We start from the raw sequence: 17,822 nt of genomic DNA, 5'->3' as shown, positions 1-17,822 counted from the left end.
TTGGGACCCTGGCGGCCATCTAGTCCAACCCCCTGCGATGCAGGAATCTCATCTCAAGCATCCCTGAGAAATGGCCGCCCCACCTGCACTTAAAATCCTCCCAAAGGATGAGAGTCCATCTCCCGAGGGAGTCCGTTCCACTGTCGGACGGCTCTTGCTGCCAGATGTTGAGTCGGAACCTCTTTCCTTGAAGCCACGGGTTCGGGTCCTGCCCTCTGGAGCAGGAGAAAGCAAGCTTGCCCCTTCCTCCAGGTCTTTAGATATTTGAAGATGGCTCCTCTCTGTCTGCCTCGACTGTTCCTCGCAAGGCTTGGCTTCCAGACCCTCGATCGTCTTGGTCGCCCTCCTGTGCACACTTTCTGGTCTTCTGAACTGGGTTAGGCCCCCCACCCCTCATGGAAGCAAAATAACTTTAAGAAGGCACGGACTTCTTGTGGGAAATGAGTGGCCCCTTCCGTTCCTCTTTGCACCTTCTTCACTGGTTGCGGACAAGAAAGCTACCCTAAGTCTTGCCCAGGTGGGCTTGTTTTCCTTTTCACGTACCTCTACAGGTGCCTTGTACAATATAGGTGTCCATCTGATGATCGCAGAGCCCAGGGGCTCCTCTGAGAATCAATTTTATCATGCCTTTGTGATTATTTGTTTTCATGATGGTATCAGGGCAGTTATATGCCCTCCCGTTTTCAATACTGTTTGTGTCTGCAAAAGTTCTGGGGTGGCTGTACAGTGGTACCTCAGGTTACATACGCTTCAGGTTACAGACTCCGCTAACCCAGAAATATTACCTCAGGTTAAGAACTTTGCTTCAGGATGAGAACAGAAATCGTGCTCCGGCAGTGCGGCAGCAGCAGGAGGCCCCATTAGCTAAAGTGGTGCTTCAGGTTAAGAACAGTTTCAGGTTAAGAACAGACCTCCAGAACAAATTAAGTACTTAACCTGAGGTACCACTGTACTGGTGTTTGTGCTGTAGCTTCCTCCTGAAAATCGATAATTTTTTCATCCCAGAAATGTTCCAGTTTTCCCCCCTTTGCTGCTGCACACGAGTTGGCCCTCCAGATGGCAATAATAGAGTAGCTTTGTGGAAGCATCGCAAAACCATTAAAAACCCCAGACTCGAGGAACCCTAAGTAGGTTCTGAAGGCGGACCTAGTTTCTTGCTTCCGTACTGAGGACCAGAAGTTTTTTTAGAAATATAGAAAGCAGGGGTCAAAATGTTAAGAGCTCTTCTGCTTTGCAATATTCCATCTTAAAACCAAAAGAAAAACGGCGAGGTATATTCTGAGAATGAAGCCACATTGGCTGTTTTGGTTCGAAGCTGGTAGTGGAGTTATATAAATATGTAAAAAAAATTTATTTATATCCTACCCAGCCAGAGTTACCACCTTGATGCTTGTTTAGTTGTTCTTAAGGTCTAGTTTAGTGGTGTTTTGTAACATCTTGTGGTAGGAGGTTCCACAGGTTAATTATTGTGAGTGATGAGGAGATAAGGCGAATTCCTTTTGTATTTGTTAGCCCTGTGGAGGAAGCCCGAGGGCTAATAAAAAGCGGGCCTTCTCACTGGCTTGGGATTTTTGCAGTGCTTTGAGCTCGGAAACAAAGGATTTCTCACAAGTCATTCGCTCTCACCCATAAGGCTTTCCGTTTCTTAACAGGTTCCGGGATTATCAGGCTGTGGTTTCCCGGTGCAGACGGGGAAAGTACTCTGTATATGCTCAAAGGCACATTAGCCTCTGTAATTATTGGTTTGGGTCCCCCAGCTAGGCCTCTGCTGTCACTTAAGGAGAGTGTGAGGTTAGTTCCGTGGAACATTTTGGAATTTCACCAAGATGGCTTCACTCGTACCACTTAGACTCGTAAGACTTCTTATCTTTCCGGAGAAAAACTCTGTGAAACTAGAAAACACGCAAAACAAAAACAACGCCCTCCTCCCTTTTATCGAACCGAGTTCAGTTGGCACAGGAGTGTGTGAGTTGCTGGTATCACAGATCTCTTCATCTGAGAGTGCTGCCTCTTCCATCTTGCACAACCGACACCACAACACATTGTTTGCAACTGAGACCTTTGTCAGTTGATCTGTTATTTTTATTTAATAACCTGTCAGTTGTGCTACTGTACAACTGGCTTTGTTTGCAGCAGCAGCTCGGTTTCGAAGCAAGCTTTGCCTCTCTGGGCCTGTCGTCCTCCACAGCGTTCTTGCAATCTGGAGGAGGATAGCTGCCGGACAGGCCAAAATTCAACAGGTGTGGCTCCCTCCCCCCCAGGCATGCAGAGAAGGGGAAAGCTGCCCCTGTTGAATGCTGGGTTCTCCGGGGCTGTTTTCCTTCGAAATTAAAACAAACTGAATCTGTGTGCCCTTCTGTGGCTCTCTGTGGAAATCATAGAATCCTAGAGTTAGAAGAGACCACAAGGGCCATCGAGTCCAACCCCCTGCCAAGCAGGAAACACCATCAGAGCACTCCTGACATATGGTTGTCAAGCCTCTGCTTAAAGACCTCCAAAGAAGGAGACTCCACCACACTCCTTGGCAGCAAATTCCACTGTCAAACAGCTCTTACTGTCAGGAAGTTCTTCCTAATGTTTAGGTGGAATCTTCTTTCTTGTAGTTTGGAACCATTACTCCGTGTCCGCTTCTCTGGAGCAGCAGAAAACTACCTTTCTCCCTCCTCTATGTGACATCCTTTTATATATTTGAACATGGCTATCATATCACCCCTTAACCTCCTCTTCTCCAGGCTAAACATGCCCAGCTCCCGTTGCCGTTCCTCATAAGGCATCGTTTCCAGGCCTTTGACCATTTTGGTTGCCCTTCTCTGGACACGTTCCAGTTTGTCAGTGTCTTTCTTGAACTGTGGTGCCCAGAACTGGACACAGTACTCCAGGTGAATCTCCAGAAATGAATCTCCAGATCTTTTCAACTAAAACTTCTTCTGTCAAAGGGGCTGTTTTCTGGATGAGTTTTGGGAACACAAAAGTTCTTGAGCCCAGTTCCCACTAATGTGCCAATTTCTCTCTCGATTTGACCCCACGGCGGGGCACATCTCTCTGGGCCACCCTTTGGCGATACCCAACGTTGCCAGCTTACCAAATGCCCCCTGCTCTGTGTGTGCAGAGACAGCAACATCCCACCTCCTTGAACCTTGCCCAAATTTGGCCAACCTTCCTCTCTCTCCCCCCCCACTCCTATTTCTATATATAATTATGCTGACTCCTTCCAAATCAGCAATTCCATTAATCTACCTCCAATTCTATTCACCTGGGGGTGGAGAGGGGGGGGGGGAAACCCACAACATTAGATTTTTAAAATTTATTTTTTTACCATTTCCCACTTTTTAAATGCAGCCACGCAAATACACCCCCCAAAAAACCCTGCAAGGGTAAAAAGAAAACGTGTTAGCAAATCTCCACCTTGAGAGATGATTTTGGGGGGGTGTGGAGAGTGGAAACTGGGGAACAAAACGTTTCCTCTTCCTTCAAAGGAGTCTTTTTGTGGCGTTCCGGGGGCATATTTTTCTCTCTTCACCTTCCTGCTCTTTCTCCCTCCTTTATTCCTACCCCCCCCCGGAGGTATTTACTCTCTCTTTCTCTCTCTCTTTTTTGCATTGGCAACGTGCAAGATTGGATTCCGGAGTCCATATCTTCTTTCATCTCCTGACTCCGGCTCCCCTGCCTGGCGTTTCAGAGTGTCTCTTCGTTCCAGAATTTCACATTCACCAATTCTTCTCTCCTCCCTTTTCTCTCTCTCTCTCTCTCTCACTCAAAAAGAAAAAAAAATCCCACCCTCCTCTCTCCTTATTCCCATTATTTCGGCTTCATCGCTGGAGTTATTCATTGCTGAGCTTTTCGCAAAGGAGGGAGGCGCGCCGGAGGAAGGGGCGACGCAGGCAGAAAAGCGCAGCAAGAGGGAAAAAATATTTCTCCAAAAAAAAGGGAAGAAGAGGAGGAGGAGGAAAAGGAGAGGGGGCTACTGGTTGCAAATGAATTCTTCCTTTGGCCCCCCTTTTCTTCTATCTTGCAACACACACTTTCCCCCCCAGCGCCTTCCAGCACCAAAGGAGCTCAGCGCACAATCCGGAAAAGGCGAAGTGGATAGGATTTCTCCTGCGTTCCTGCGTTGTTATTCTTGGGGGTGTGTGTGTGTGTGTGTGTGTGTATGTGTGTGTGCCTCTCTCTTTCTCTGTGTGTGTGTGTTTCCCCCCCTCCCCGATCCCCCCCCTTTCCCCCTTCTTTCTTTCCTTCCCACCCCCTCCAAAAAAGATGCGTTTCTTTCTCCCCAGATTATTGTCTCCAGCTTCTCCTCTGGATCTGAGCAGGCGCCTCAAACTTTCCGGATCTGCCGAAAAGCTGGTGCCAAGGCGAGGATTTATAAAACTTTACTGACCGAGGGGATTTAGACAGACCTCGATAGACCCATCCTTTTTTTAAAAAAAAACAAACAAACCTCTCTCTCCCTTTCTCTCTCGATCTCTTTTTTTAAAACATGCAAAATAACAATATTATTAGTATTCTCTTTTGCGTGCGTCTGCGCTTTTAGCCCCGGTCTCGCTCTTGCCTTCTTGGATTTTTGTGTGTGTGCGCGAGAGAGAGAGAGATTGTCAAAGAAAGAAAACAAAGGAGAAGAAAGAGAGAAAAGGGGGGGGGGAGAGAAAAAAGACTGAAGGGGATTTGGTGCCCCCCCTTCCTCCACAAAAAAAGGAGTTGTGCCTCTCTCGCAGTAATGGCCCCAGGAATCTCATGGGTTGGATTTTATACAGGTCTCCTGTTCGCTCTGCTAGAACTCTGGTTTATAGAAGGGCTCAGTTTGGAACCAATCTATTGGAACACCTCGAACAAAAAGTAAGTATTTTGGAGTGTGTGTGTGTATCTGTGGGTTGTGTTCCCTGCTTACGCACCGGGTCCAAAGTATGTCGTGTGCTGGGATGGCGTTGGGGGTATTGCACTGTGCAAATTCTCCTGGTGGGGTGTGTGCGCGTAGAACTTGGGCACAGGGAATCTATGTGTGCATTATTATTATTATAAAAAGAAATGAAATCTTACTTGGATTCTGGAGTTGGCAAAATCCTGGACTCAAAAACCAGGGAATCTAGGGAAATGCAATATCCCTTGTGCTTTGGTGCGGGTAGTTGTGGTGGTCAGATTTCAAGGGAGTCTTTCTACAGAAGGCTAGTTTCACACCAGTTTCGCTCCAGCTCCTTCACATTTTTAATACATTCCCCTTTTGCAAACTTCGGGATCGTCCATTCCCTACTCCTGTGGGTTTTCATCCGGCCGGGTTAGGAGGACAAGACTTGCAACTGGGTGAGAATTTGATTCTTGGGTTTGCATCAAGAGCTGTTTGTTTTAAATATATATATACAGTATATCCAGAGTAAGGCAAGTTTTGATTCCAGTGTCTTCCTCTCCTTAAAGTGTGGTTTCCTTCTCTCTCCCTCCCCTCTTAGCCCTGAAGAGTTTATTTTGATAACTGACTCCAGCTTAGTTAGGGAGGTTTATGCCTGGCTCCACAGGGTTTTGAAAGTTCCAGCTTCCCCTCTCTGCAAAATAGCACTACCAAAGAGTTGTCAGCTGTGTTTTGTGTTCTTCACACCCTGATGCTAAAACACATTTGCTCCTGGAAGTTAATTTCAGTGGAACTCCCCTAATTAAATATGGAATGTCAGCAATCCAGGAGGGTTTGCACCCTCTGTGCGCCGGGGATAACTTAAAAACCATGCTCATCTTTTAATCTAAAGATTGAATGATGAGCTTGTATGTCTTGCTGTGATGGCCTTTTTTTTTCCTTTTTGCAAACCAGCTGCTGCAAGAGATTTTCTGCGCACTTGATGTTTGGTTCCATAATGGTTGCTGAAAAGGCACTGGTGCATGTGTTGGTGTGTTGGTGTGCAAGCCTTGATGCTTTCAACTTTTTTTTGGCGATTTGGGTGGGTCTGTGCAGACTGGGTTCTGTAATTATCTGTGTTCCTCTTTTGTGTGCTCACATTCACTCCTGTCTCTGTCTCTCTCTCTCTCTTTGTATGTGTGGATTAAATGTTCAAAACGCACAAATCCTTTTTTGGGGGGGCTGGCAGGCGGGGGGCACTCCCCCCCCTCGCTTGGGAAGTTGTTCTGCGGTGCATTGAAATGAATGGGCAGGACAGGAAGTTATTATGCGCTGCCCATTTTTGTAAAATGCATGTGCTCACATGCACACACACACACACACACACACACTCCCTCCCAGATCACAGCTTTAGTCGGTCAGACTAAAAACATACTTTCATTTCTTGCTCCTCTTTTCGCAGAGTTTCCAAAACTGGCTGTTTTCCCTTTGAGCTGGTTGAGGTGCTCTTGAGATGGGATGAATACTTTCTCTCCCCCCCCCCTCTTCACACACACACACACACACACACACACACACTGCTGCTTGAGTCCCAGAAACTGACTCCCATCTGTTAACAATTGTGGCTAAACCCCCAATAACTTCTGAAACCCTAGTCCTCCTTGCAATTTTTTTTTCTCTTCTCCTTAAGCAAGGAGGAGGTTGGATTGGAATAATTTACATAGGAGCTGAGATTCAGCATCACATCATTTTTATTTCTTATTTTTGAAAAAAGAAAAAAAAACACAGTGTTGGGGAATTGGGGAGGGAACTGGGGGGTGGGGAGAGAGAGAGAGAGGAAAGCAAGGCGGTTGTTTGTCAGAAAAATCTCTCTCTCGCACTTGGGGGAAAAAAACCTGTGATTCATAAGTGCTACAATTTGCGCTCTGTCGCCATGCGAGGCAACGCTTCCTAGCAACAGAAATATATATTAGAACTTAATAGGCCTATTTGCCTAAATCATGGTGTGTGTGTGTGCATGTGCGCTTTTCTCTTTCTTTCTACCTTTTCTCTCACCTTAGAAATCTCCAAAGGGAGGAGGGAAAATTACGTTTTTTAAAAAACATCGCACATTTCCTCCCCCCTCGCCCACTCCTTGATAAATGTGCACATCTGATCATCAAAACTCTGTTGGAAACAATCAAAAGGGACTGAGAGGCAGGTTCTCCACATTTACTTATTTAAAAATTGCAAAACTGAGCAGAGCAGGCCTCCAGCCTCTCCCTTTTCTCTTGGTTTTGTGGCCACAATTCAGTGGGAAATTTCTCCAGCGTTGAAGCCCCATAGGAATGAATGGGTTTGGCAAGAACACAGACTGCCTCCAGCCCAAGGCCACATTCATGCCGGAGGAGCTCCCACAGCAGAACTTTGCAAAAAAAATAATTCAACATACAACTGCTGCTTTCTTTGGGGATTTTGGAGGGTGGAGGAGTGACATCATTATTATTATTATTATTATTATTATTATTATTATTATTGTTATTGTTATTGTTATTGTTATTATTATTATTATTTCCTGCAGATTTATGTCTGAAAGGGGAAGGATGGGCCAGAGGAAAGAGTGGTCCAGGCAGGTTCAGCTAGTTAGAGTGGCGTAAAAAAATTAGGGAAGGGGGAGCGCTTCTCTCCACTGGAAAAATTGTGGGCAAAGGGGGGGGCATATCCTCAAGAACCTCTGGCCTGTGGGCTGCCTGCGATTGTTTAAAACCAAGCAAGCGAAGGTTGTTTCTCAGAGGAAAAGTTGTTGTTTCCCGAGAACACACACAGAGCAATCGCTTTTTAAATTGTTCTGCCCAACTCAGCAAAGATTGTGTCGCTTGAGCGTATATCTTTTCCTATCCATTTTGTGGCTGGGGGTTTCTCCTCCCCACTCTCCTAACTCATCTCAGCCCCCCCCCCGAAGAAAGAGAGAGTTTAGCATGAGTTGTGCATCTTTTTTTGTGACTCCCGCAGCCGCCACTTCTGGCGTGCGAGTTTGATGTGAATCGGAATATTTGTGTTTGTGGCTGTTGTGCGTACCTGTTTGGTTCCCCTCCCAAGCCAGATGGCTGCAATAGATTAATCAACTTAGAAAGCTTTTTTTAAAAGTTGATTGATCTGCTGCCTCGGCTGTCTTAATGGCGCATGTTTGTTTGCGAGGAGGTGATATTGGTCCCGGCGAATGACTGCTGCAAAGGTCACACAGATACATTAAAGGCAGGCTTTCCTTCCGGCAACAGTTTTTGATTTTTAAATAGTTGCGTCCTTGCGCTTTCCTCCCATATCTCGGTGAGCTGAGGTTCCAGTAATGTGCAAATTTATTTAAATGCGACGAGTTAATGAGTCAATAAATTGGTTGACCGCCGTATCAAAAAAGGTGAGGCGTCTTTTCAAAAGTAAAGGTTGCGATTCTTTCATCCTGGGGTCCGTCTCAGCCGGAAGGGTGTTTGTGGAGGGGGGGGGGGGGAAACACCCACCTGTGATGGTTATTGTGGCAAAAAGAAATAAATTAATCGCGTACGTCTAAAAGGATGTGAGAGTTGAATGCAATATCTCCCCCCTCCCTGGAGTTGCTCATCTATTCTTTATTATCATCTTTCTTTCCCAGTGAAAAAGAGGAGAGTGTGCTTTGCATTTTTTGCCTTCGTGATCAGACGGCAAACATTTTAGCCCGAGAGATGGGATGTCTTGTCCTCCAAGGGATCTGAATTCGTCCTCTTCTCGTTTCTCGCAACCCAGCCCTCTTTGAAATTCTGCCACACCCTGGAGACTTGGCTGAGATGGCTCTCAAGGGTCCTGGTGCCTCTGTGACACTACATCTGATTGTGGATTGTGAACCCACGGGTATCTCCTTTAATTCCCCTTCGTCCACACGGCTTTCTCCTCGAAATCCTGCTGTTCCCGCAACTTCCCTTTCCCCTAAATCCAGAGATTACCCATGTGACCATTGTGGCTCTCTCCTTTTCAGATTTTTCAAAACATAGGGAATCTCTGGATTTAGATAGCAGGACAGTGTTGGACGGCAGGAGTTGGAGGAGATATTAAGCCGAGATGTGGACGGGGGAGCCCTTAATCTCTTTCAGGTGCCAATGTGCCTTTAAAAGTGTGAATCCCGTAAATGTAGAATCTCCTGCAGCCTGGTTTTGATCCGGTATGTAGGCACCAGTCTTGTCTCGAGAGTCAATGGAGTGCGCCTCCGGGGGTGAAGTCAAACTGCTACGTTAGCTTGTCCCTGGGGCGTAATCCTGGGAGGTGCGTCTGGAGTTTCTGGGCTGCCCAGATGACAAGACCCCTCTTTTGGCTTCGCTGTTGTGGTCCAAAGGGAATCAGAGAGTAAGACGTTTGACACCAGGAGTCGTATCTGTGCAGGCACAGCGAACCAGAGGTACATGCCCATCACACATGACCACAGACCTACGGCCTGCCTCCGTGTCGGGTGGACGAAGTGTGTGACCTTCCAGATCATGTTGAATTTTAACTCCCATGATCCGTCACCGCTAGCCAAGCTGGCAGGAACTGCTGTGGGTTAGCAGTCCAGAAGAGAAGCTCCATCGCTTCCTTGACTTGCGCAGAAGGTGCTTTCATCCCCCAGCCATGAAAGAAGTCAGGCTGGACAGCTCGGTTGGTTAGAGCAGGGTGCCGATAACGCCAAGGTTGCAGGTTCGATCCCTGTATGGGACAGCTGCACGTTCCTGCCTTGCAGGGCGTAATTATTATTATTATTATTATTATTATTATTATTATTATTATTACTATTACTATACCCTGCCCATCTGGATGGGTTTCTCCAGCCACTCTGGGCGGCTTCCAACAGAATATTAAAATACAATAACCTATTAAACTTTAAAAGCTTCCCTAAACAGGGCTGCCTTCAGAAGTCTCCTAAAAGTCTGGTAGTTGTTTTTCTCTTTGACATCTGGTGGGAGGGCGTTCCACAGGGCGGGTGCCACTACCAAGAAGACCCTCTGCCTGGTTCCCTTTAACTTGGCTTCTCACAGCGAGGGAACCACCAGAAGGCTTTCAGAGCTGGATCTCAGTCTCTGGGCAGAACGATGGGGGTGGAGACGCTCCTTCAGGTATACTAGGCTTTTGAGGCCGTTTAGGGCTTTCAAGGTCAGCACCAACATTTTGAATTGTGCTCGGAAACGTACTGGGATCCAGTGTAGGTCTTTCAAGACCGGTGTTATATGGTCTCGGCTGCCGCTCCCAGTCACCAGTCTGGCTGCCGCATTCTGGATTAGTTGCAGTTTCCGGGTCACCTTCAAAGGTAGCCCCACGTAGAGCGTGTTGCAGTAGTCCAAGCAGGAGATAACTAGAGCATGCACCCCTCTGCGGTTGGACTAGAGCAGGCAGCCCCAACCTTTGGCCCTCCAGATGTTTTGGACTACAGTTCCCATCATCCCTGAGCACTGGTCCTGTTAGCTAGGGATCATGGGAGTTGTAGCCCAAAACATCTGGAGGGCCGCAGATTGGGGATGCCTGGACCAGAGGATGCTCAGAGTCCCTCTGTGATTCTAAGTCCATCGCCCTCTCCCGTTTTCAGCTCTGGAATTAAGTCTTCCAGCTCTAACTCGGTGGCTCCGCCATTTCCACTAATCAAAACCCTCACTTCCTCCGGAAGGGTGAGCGACAGGAGCATTGTGAAGGGGAAAAGCCTTTTGGCTGCCCCAACAATGAATATTTAAGCCGGTGAAAGTACGCAGAGACGTTCTGTGTGCATTGCAGTGGGAGGCTGTGCGTCGTTCTAATCTGCGGCTCGGATGTGTTTGGGCAACGGATTTCTATATTTTCCGAAAAGAATTGTTTTCGTTCTTTTATTTATTGTAGTGGGCTGCTTCGGGAGGCCTTAGGACCTGAAAGGCAGCGGGCAATTTTTTTTTGGGGGGTGTGTGTGTCTGTGTGTGTGAGACCAGCACATTAGTCGCATCAATGTCCGCTACCAAAACGCTTTCAAGCAAAGTTGACCTAGTGTTGATTTCTCTGTCGTGGCCACAGCTTGTCCCATGTTTCAACCCACTGCCCAGTAGAGCAGTTAACTAGTTTCTAAGGTTCTGTTTTAATGGAAAGCTGCCCTCTTTAGATTGGGGGTTGTTTCCACCTCTTTTAAAACATAGTGATCCCTGCTCTGCTGCGGTTGGGGACCCCCCCACCCAAAGTCCTGCCATCATGACACAACATGATGGCACAAACAGCCCGGGAACTGCAGGCTTCACTTTTTACAGGCCGGATTCTGCGATTGCAGCAATAGGAAAGACCATGGCTCCATGGCCAGGGGTCAGCAGACTTTTTCAGAAGGAGGCTGGTCCACTGTCCCTCAGACCTTGTGGGGGGCCGGACTATATTTTGGGGGCAAAAATGAACCAATTCCTGAGCCCGGCTTTGGCTGGGGAGGGCGGGATATAAATAAAATTTTATTATTATTATGACTATGCCCCACACATAACCTAGAGATGCATTTTAAATAAAAGCACACATTCTGCTCATGTAAAAACACGCTGATTCCCGGACCAGCCACACACCGGATTTGGAAGGCGATTGGGCCGGATTTGGCCCCCAGGCCTTAGTTTGCCTACCATGCTCTATGGCAGTCCAGAAAGCTCAGACATTAAATCCCTGACATCTCTGGTCAGAAAGCAAGCGATGCAAAAGACCTTTCGTGGTCCAAGACCCTGGCAGACCACTGGGTTCGATAGGGAAGGGGTTGCCCTGACGAAGAACGTCTGTTTTCCGTCTGCAAAAGTTGCCGGATTCAATCCCCGGCCGGTAGGGCTGGGAATGTCTCCTTCCTGAAACCTTGCCAGGCAAGAACTGAGCTAAGGTCTAACTCGGTATATAAGGCAGTTTTTCCACGTAGAAAACTGGCTTGGTGGAAGGCGATTCCTGAGATCTGTGGATGAAGGGCAATATACAAATTTAGTAAATAAAAATACTTGAGGGGCACACTTATTTTGGGTTGTGCGCCTCACGTTTGGGATGTTGCTTTTCGTTGCGTTGCAAGCTGTGTTTTTGCAACAGGGTAGCTGTCATGATACGACTGTCTCACCCCCGGTGAGGAAAGTTGTGTGGCTTTTTGGGCCACAAGCCCCGATAAACTTATACAGTACGGCTGCATCTTGCGCATGGGTTCAATTCCAAGGGTTCCATGTATACATGAAAATCGTGTGCACCCAAAACCTTGGAACTCTCCTGCAGCTAACAGGTTTGGGGAGGAGAGGGGGACTAGCAAGCAAGGCAGAGATCTTAAAAGCTCTTTTTGTGCTGGATAACCCCAAGGGGACGACCCCGTGCAAAAAAAATTTTTAAGCACTCTGCTTTGCTTGGATTTGACTTGCGCCGTTTCCACCAGCCGCACAAGGTTGAAATCGTGCAAGTTAAAATGTGCGTTAGAGGTGGTCGAACGGTGCTGTGGTTTTATCTGAGCTCTGGCGCGCTAATTTGGATTAAAAACTTTGCAGGCGTTCTCGTACCCCTTGTGTGTGTGTGTGTCTCATGTTACGCTCTGCTCAGTTGCGTCAACTTTAGCCTGCACCCCAGAAGTTGTTCAGTCTGCTCATCCTATCTGGCAATGATACTTCTTTCTGAAAAGATTGTGTTGGCTTCCCTCTTTTTTCCTGTTATCACAGGTAGGGCAGATCCACATCAGAAGCGGGCGGGTGGTTGTTCAGGATCTACTGGTAAATCGTCTCCGTATGATTTATAGTAGATCGTCCGGGGTTTTTGACTCCATGTTTAATACTTCTCAGCAACTGAGGAACACCTTTTCTGCCTTAAACGAAGCTGCTGAAACATTGAAAACTCGGGAAGAGCCAAGAGTGGACTTTTGTTATGTGAGCTCGGTTCTGTTCCGCCGCTGAGAACAAATGTGCTCCCAGATTCTCGCTATTTCCAGGTGGGATTTAATTCCGGAAATTCGGGCCGAGGAGTTGCAGTTGCCTGGGATGTGCTGTGCAACAAACTCTCTTCCCCAGAAGACTCCAGACTTTCTAGCGATAAGGAAAGTGATAGGAGAAATGGACTGGAAAGTGTCGGATAATAACACTTGCTCTGACGCCACGCCGTCTAACCTCCCTGAAAACAGATTGTGATGAATGCTAAATAAAAGGGAGGCTCCTGTAAGGTTTGAATGTGCTCTGAATTCTCCTTTTTGCATGTGACTCTGGTTGGCAAATCTTTAAAGGTAAAGGTAAAGGTACCCCTGCCCGTAGGGGCCAGTCTTGACAGACTCTGGGGTTGTGCGCCCATCTCACTTAAGAGGCCAGGGGCCAGCGCTGTCCGGAGACACTTCCGGGTCACGTGGCCAGCGTGACATCGCTGCTCTGGCGAGCCAGAGCCGCACACGGAAACGCCGTTTACCTTCCCGCTGGTAAGCGGTCCCTATTTATCTACTTGCACCCGTAGGTGCTTTCGAACTGCTAGGTTGGCAGGCGCTGGGACCGAGCAGCGGGAGCGCACCCCGCCGCAGGGATTCGAACCGCCGACCTTTCGATCGGCAAGTCCTAGGCGCTGAGGCTTTAACCCACAGCGCCACCTGCGTCCCATTTGGCAAATCTTTGGGTCTCCGTAAAAAGCAAAGTAGATCTGACAGACTTAAATTCTATCCACCCCTAATCTACGCAACAAACTTGCATATTTTTGATTACCGGTTTTAGCCTGCTTGGTTCTCCTCCTGCCCACCCTCAAAGGGTCTTGGGAATTGTAGTTTTGGTGAAGATGCCACGACCTCAAAGAAATTCTCAGCCTCCTTCGCACAGTTTCCTGGAGAGAACGCCTGACTCCTGAACCATTTTGAAATCTGTTGCGTGCAGATGGATTCAGCCGGAGTGTCAGGAAAAGCAAAAGACTGCTAGCCTGACCCAACGCGCAGTCTGTTTTTTTTGGCCTATAGGAGGGCATTGGTAGATGTGTAAAAGATCTGGGAGGATTTGAGATTTTGCATGAAAATGTTTTCTCCCCATTGGTTGTCTGAGAATAAGCCCTGCTGCAGGCCTGCTCATTTATTCACAGAAGTATTTATATACCATCTCGTGTACAATATCAGTGGGGTGTAATACTATGGATACTTTAATACAATAAAAAAGACAAAATACCATTCAGACATTAGACAGTACCAAATGATCATTTAGAACGACTGGCCCGATCATAAGTAAAATTAAACAGATCAGGCCCGTTGGCATAAAAAGGTATTCATGAGATACCAAAACGTCAGAGGTGAGGATGACTAATGAATCTCCGCTGGAAATGTGTTGTTGTTGTTGTTTATAATTATATCCTGCCCTTTCCCAAGGCGCCTTACGCAAATCAAAACACAGATAAAACACAGAAGGCTATGAACGTATAAAAGATAATAGTTAAAAGGCAAAGAAACAATAATAAAATAAAAATGAATTTATTGAACTACAAATAGTAAAAAAAAAGCACAGCACTCTTTAAAAGCCCTTTCTTTAAAAAAAAATGTCAGTCTCCCAAAGCCAGTCAGAATAAAAGTCTTTTGTTGTCCTGCCGGCGGAAGGGCAGCAAAGAGAGAGCCAGTCTGGCTTCTCTAAGCAGGGAGTTCCAAAGTTGCCTGGGAGCAGCCACCACCAAGAAGGCCCTGCCCCGCGTCCCTGTGAGGGTGGCAGGAGCGAGAAAAAGGCCTCCCTCAAAGATCCCAGAGCCCAGGCAGATTCAAAGGGCAGAATACGGCCCTTCAGACAGTCAGAGCAGAAGCCACATAGGGATTTATAACTCATAACCATCCATGTGAATTGTGAGCAGTGTCCATCTCTGTTTTAAAGCGGTTTGGAAGCCACAGTGGCGGCGGCTGAGGAGCGAGGCCTTTGGGTCCTAGCGGATAGCTCAGTGAAGACGCCAACGCTCTGCGTGGTAGCAGCTAGGGAAGAAGCAAATTCGGCATGAGGGATTCCGATCTGCAAATAAAACCAATAATAGAGCATAGTGCCATCACGTGCAAACCTACGGGGCGACCGCACTTGGGGCACCGTGTATCGTTCTTGTCACCCCAGAGAAAAGTTTCCTCCCTCTCTCGCAATCCTGGAACCCAGGGCCATTTGGTGCAGCTGGGTAGGGGAAGGCGAAAGAAAGGCCTTGTCACGCCGCCTCGTCCAAATGGTGGGCTACACTCCTGCAAGTGACGTTCGCCATCTTGGAAGGCTTTGCAAAAGGATTAGGCGGGTTCCCGGAGGACGGAGGCTGTCTGTGGTTGCTAGGCCGTGTTTTCCCTCCATCGTTTGTTGGAAACCTCGAGAAGGGAGAGTCCTGCTTGCGATCTTCCAAAGAGGTGGCCGTCAGAACAGGACGCTGGGCTCGATGGACCTTGGCCCTGACCCAGCACGACTTTCTGCTTACGTTCACACATGCACGCCGACACTTGAGATCCTTGCGTCATGCAGCGGACGGATACTAAGGGGGCCTAACTCGAGCCGCGGACTCTGGGGCATGTCCTGGCGGAAACGGCGCATGTTCCCGTCAGCCTGTCTGCCTTTGCCTCGGTTTCCCCCGTAGGAAACAACCGCAGCCTTCATCTCAGGGGTGTTGCCTCTTGCGAAGAATGCCGGCAATGTTTCCTAACCTCTCCGCATGGAAAGGAGTCCGCTTGCAAGTTTTATGCGGAGAGTTTCCGGCGCCGCCGCGGCCTTCCTGCGTAACCCGCAAGCCCCCTCGCCGAAGCTGACCCAATAAAAGCGATCCGCTTACCTGTTTCAGTTTGGCAGCTGTAAAAACCAGCAGTCAATCTGGGTGCAGCTTTGACGGCTCGGCTCCTTGTAAAATATTTTCTTCCTCTTGACACCTGGGGAGTTGCCTGTGATTCCTTGGCAAACAGATGTCAAATTGTTTAAGGCGTTTTTTGTCTTTATCTCCTGTCAGGCAATTCGGCATGAAGAATATATTCTTCCCATTTGCCACTAGGAAACGCCACCCCTTTGCCGAAAATGTGACATTTATGATAGGTAAGAATCTCACATCTCGAGTGCTTCTGTGGAGTCAGTCTGGCACTCGTTTTGATTTTTCTCTCTCCCCCCCCCCTTTTTTTTAAACTGGTGCATCCAGGTTTTATCCTTTCTTGCAAACGAAAAACCAGCCGATCTGAAGTCACTTGACATTGTCCCTTATGGGGGCTTCTGGCCTTGATGGTCCTTGGTCCCGTCCCCCCCCCCCCAAACCGCGTGTGGCAAACTGTAATCTGTTTCTGATTGTAGCCTTTATACTCTCTTGTCTTGCCGAGTAATCTTGTGGAGAGGATTCGGGGCGTGAGGGGTCCTGCCCTCGCATCCGCGGCAAGGTCCGGTTGCATGACCTCGATGGTCTTTTGCAGAGATGTAATTGCAGAACGCGGTACTTTTACTTCAGACACCTATCATTTCAGAGGAGGCATTGCTGGTGATTTCTTTTCCCTTCCTTTGGAAAAAAGAGAGACTTTTGTGTGTGTGTGTGTGTGTGTGTACGTACCGTACATTTAAAGCACGTCCCTCCTCCTTTGCAAAGAATCGTGGGAACTGTAGCTCTGTGAGGTGTAAACTATAGTTTCCAGGAATCCCTGGGGGAAAGACTCACTTGAATGGTATTTTGTGTTTGTTTGTGTGTGTGTGTGTCTATACAGTCATACCTCAGGATGAATACGCTTCAGCTTAAATATTTTTGGGTTGTGCTCCGCGGCGACCCGGAAGTAACGGAGCGCGTTACTTCCGCGTTTCGCCATTCGCGCATGCGCAGATGCTCAAAATGACGTCACGCGCATGCGTGAAAGCGGTGAAACACGGCCGGCAGACACACAGTCGCATCTTATGTTCACTTCAGGATGCGAACGGGGCTCCGGAACGGATCCCATTTGCATCCAGAGGTACCACTGTATTCCACTTTTACTTCCAAGGAGGTGCACATGGTTTTCCTCCTCTGCATTTTCTCTTCACATCAACCTTGCACGGTCATCCAGTGAGCCTTATGGCTGAGCAGGGATTTGAACGTGGCTGCCAAGTCCGCTCGGCCCGCGGGTGATTTCCAGACCATGCAGATGGATGGCACAAGAGTCCCTTTGATCATGTGCAAAGTGCCTTTTCCTCGCGACCGGTTTTCACGAACGGTGCGTGATGCCACAAGGAATAATGCTGAACACTGAAGCCCAGCCTGATTTCCTCTCTTGTCTCTCAGAAGTCTGGAATTATTCCAAAACCATCCCCGGTTTTATGCGCTTCAGACCCACTGCCTCAACACCATCGCCATAGCCGCCTTCAAGTCCCTCAGGCCGTTTGGGATAAACGAGATATTTTAAAATTAAAGTGATGCCTTTTTTCTCTCTGGAGCAACAAACCGAACGAAACCGGGGTTTTCTGCCTCCTCGTTTTAAACAAATAAACAAATCTCCCGAATTTCGACACTGAATCTCTCAAATGCGTCTTTGGGGCGGATGCACAGATGTTTATGCGGCAAAAAAGTTGCTGTTGTTTTGCAGGCCCTCCGAGTGCCTTCCGGAAGGTTCCGTTTTGTTGTAGGCGTAAGGAAACATCTTTTACAAATTCATATTTCCACATTGCTTATTAACGGTTGCAACATTGAGGGGCAGATCCCGGTATGCATATGCATATGTGCCATTGCCAAATATTACATTGGAACAAAGTGTTAACGATTGCGCAGCTGCCCTAGCCCAGAAAAAATCCATCCGTCTTGAAACCCATGCGAATTTAGATGGGGGTGGTGTTGACAGCTACATCGCCTATTCTAATACCCAGATTCCCAGATATTTTTCACCAGCTCTGATCAGTGAGGCAGTACGATTAATCAGCGAATGTTTTAATCACGGGTTAAAACTTTGCTGCCGTATAGTTCTATTAGCTAATCAATCAAAAGCTTGGATGATGTTGTTGAGTCTTGTCCGACTCTTCGTGACCCCCTGGACCAGAGCACGCCAGGCCCTCCTGTCTTGCACTGCCTCCCACAGTTGGTCAAACTCATGCTGGTAGCTTCGAGAACACTGTCCCACCATCTTTTCCTCTGT

At 47.8% G+C, this 17,822-nt stretch overlaps 1 protein-coding gene and 1 long non-coding RNA gene across 3 annotated transcripts in view; one reads left to right on the top strand and one right to left on the bottom strand.

Moving 5' to 3' along the window:
* LOC307202372 overlaps positions 1-17,822 on the bottom strand; it is a 359,370-nt gene that overhangs the window by 96,094 nt on the left and 245,454 nt on the right. The gene's annotated exons all lie outside the window — the stretch shown is intronic.
* Positions 3,600-17,822, top strand: part of EFNB3 (ephrin B3) — a 74,643-nt gene continuing 60,420 nt past the window's right edge. The window contains exon 1 of one of the 2 annotated variants that reach the window (XM_079952101.1): positions 3,600-4,833. In XM_079952101.1, coding sequence (XP_079808227.1) covers positions 4,715-4,833 — 119 coding nt within the window. In that variant the 5' untranslated portion in view covers positions 3,600-4,714. The remainder of the gene's footprint in view (positions 4,834-17,822) is intronic. The other variant, XM_079952100.1, reaches the window with a different exon arrangement.

Source organism: Podarcis cretensis (assembly GCF_951804945.1).
Source record: "Podarcis cretensis genome assembly, chromosome: 13".
Classification (NCBI taxonomy): domain Eukaryota; kingdom Metazoa; phylum Chordata; class Lepidosauria; order Squamata; family Lacertidae; genus Podarcis; species Podarcis cretensis.
Note: the sequence above shows the minus strand (reverse complement) of the source record. Positions and strands in the feature narration are given on the sequence as shown.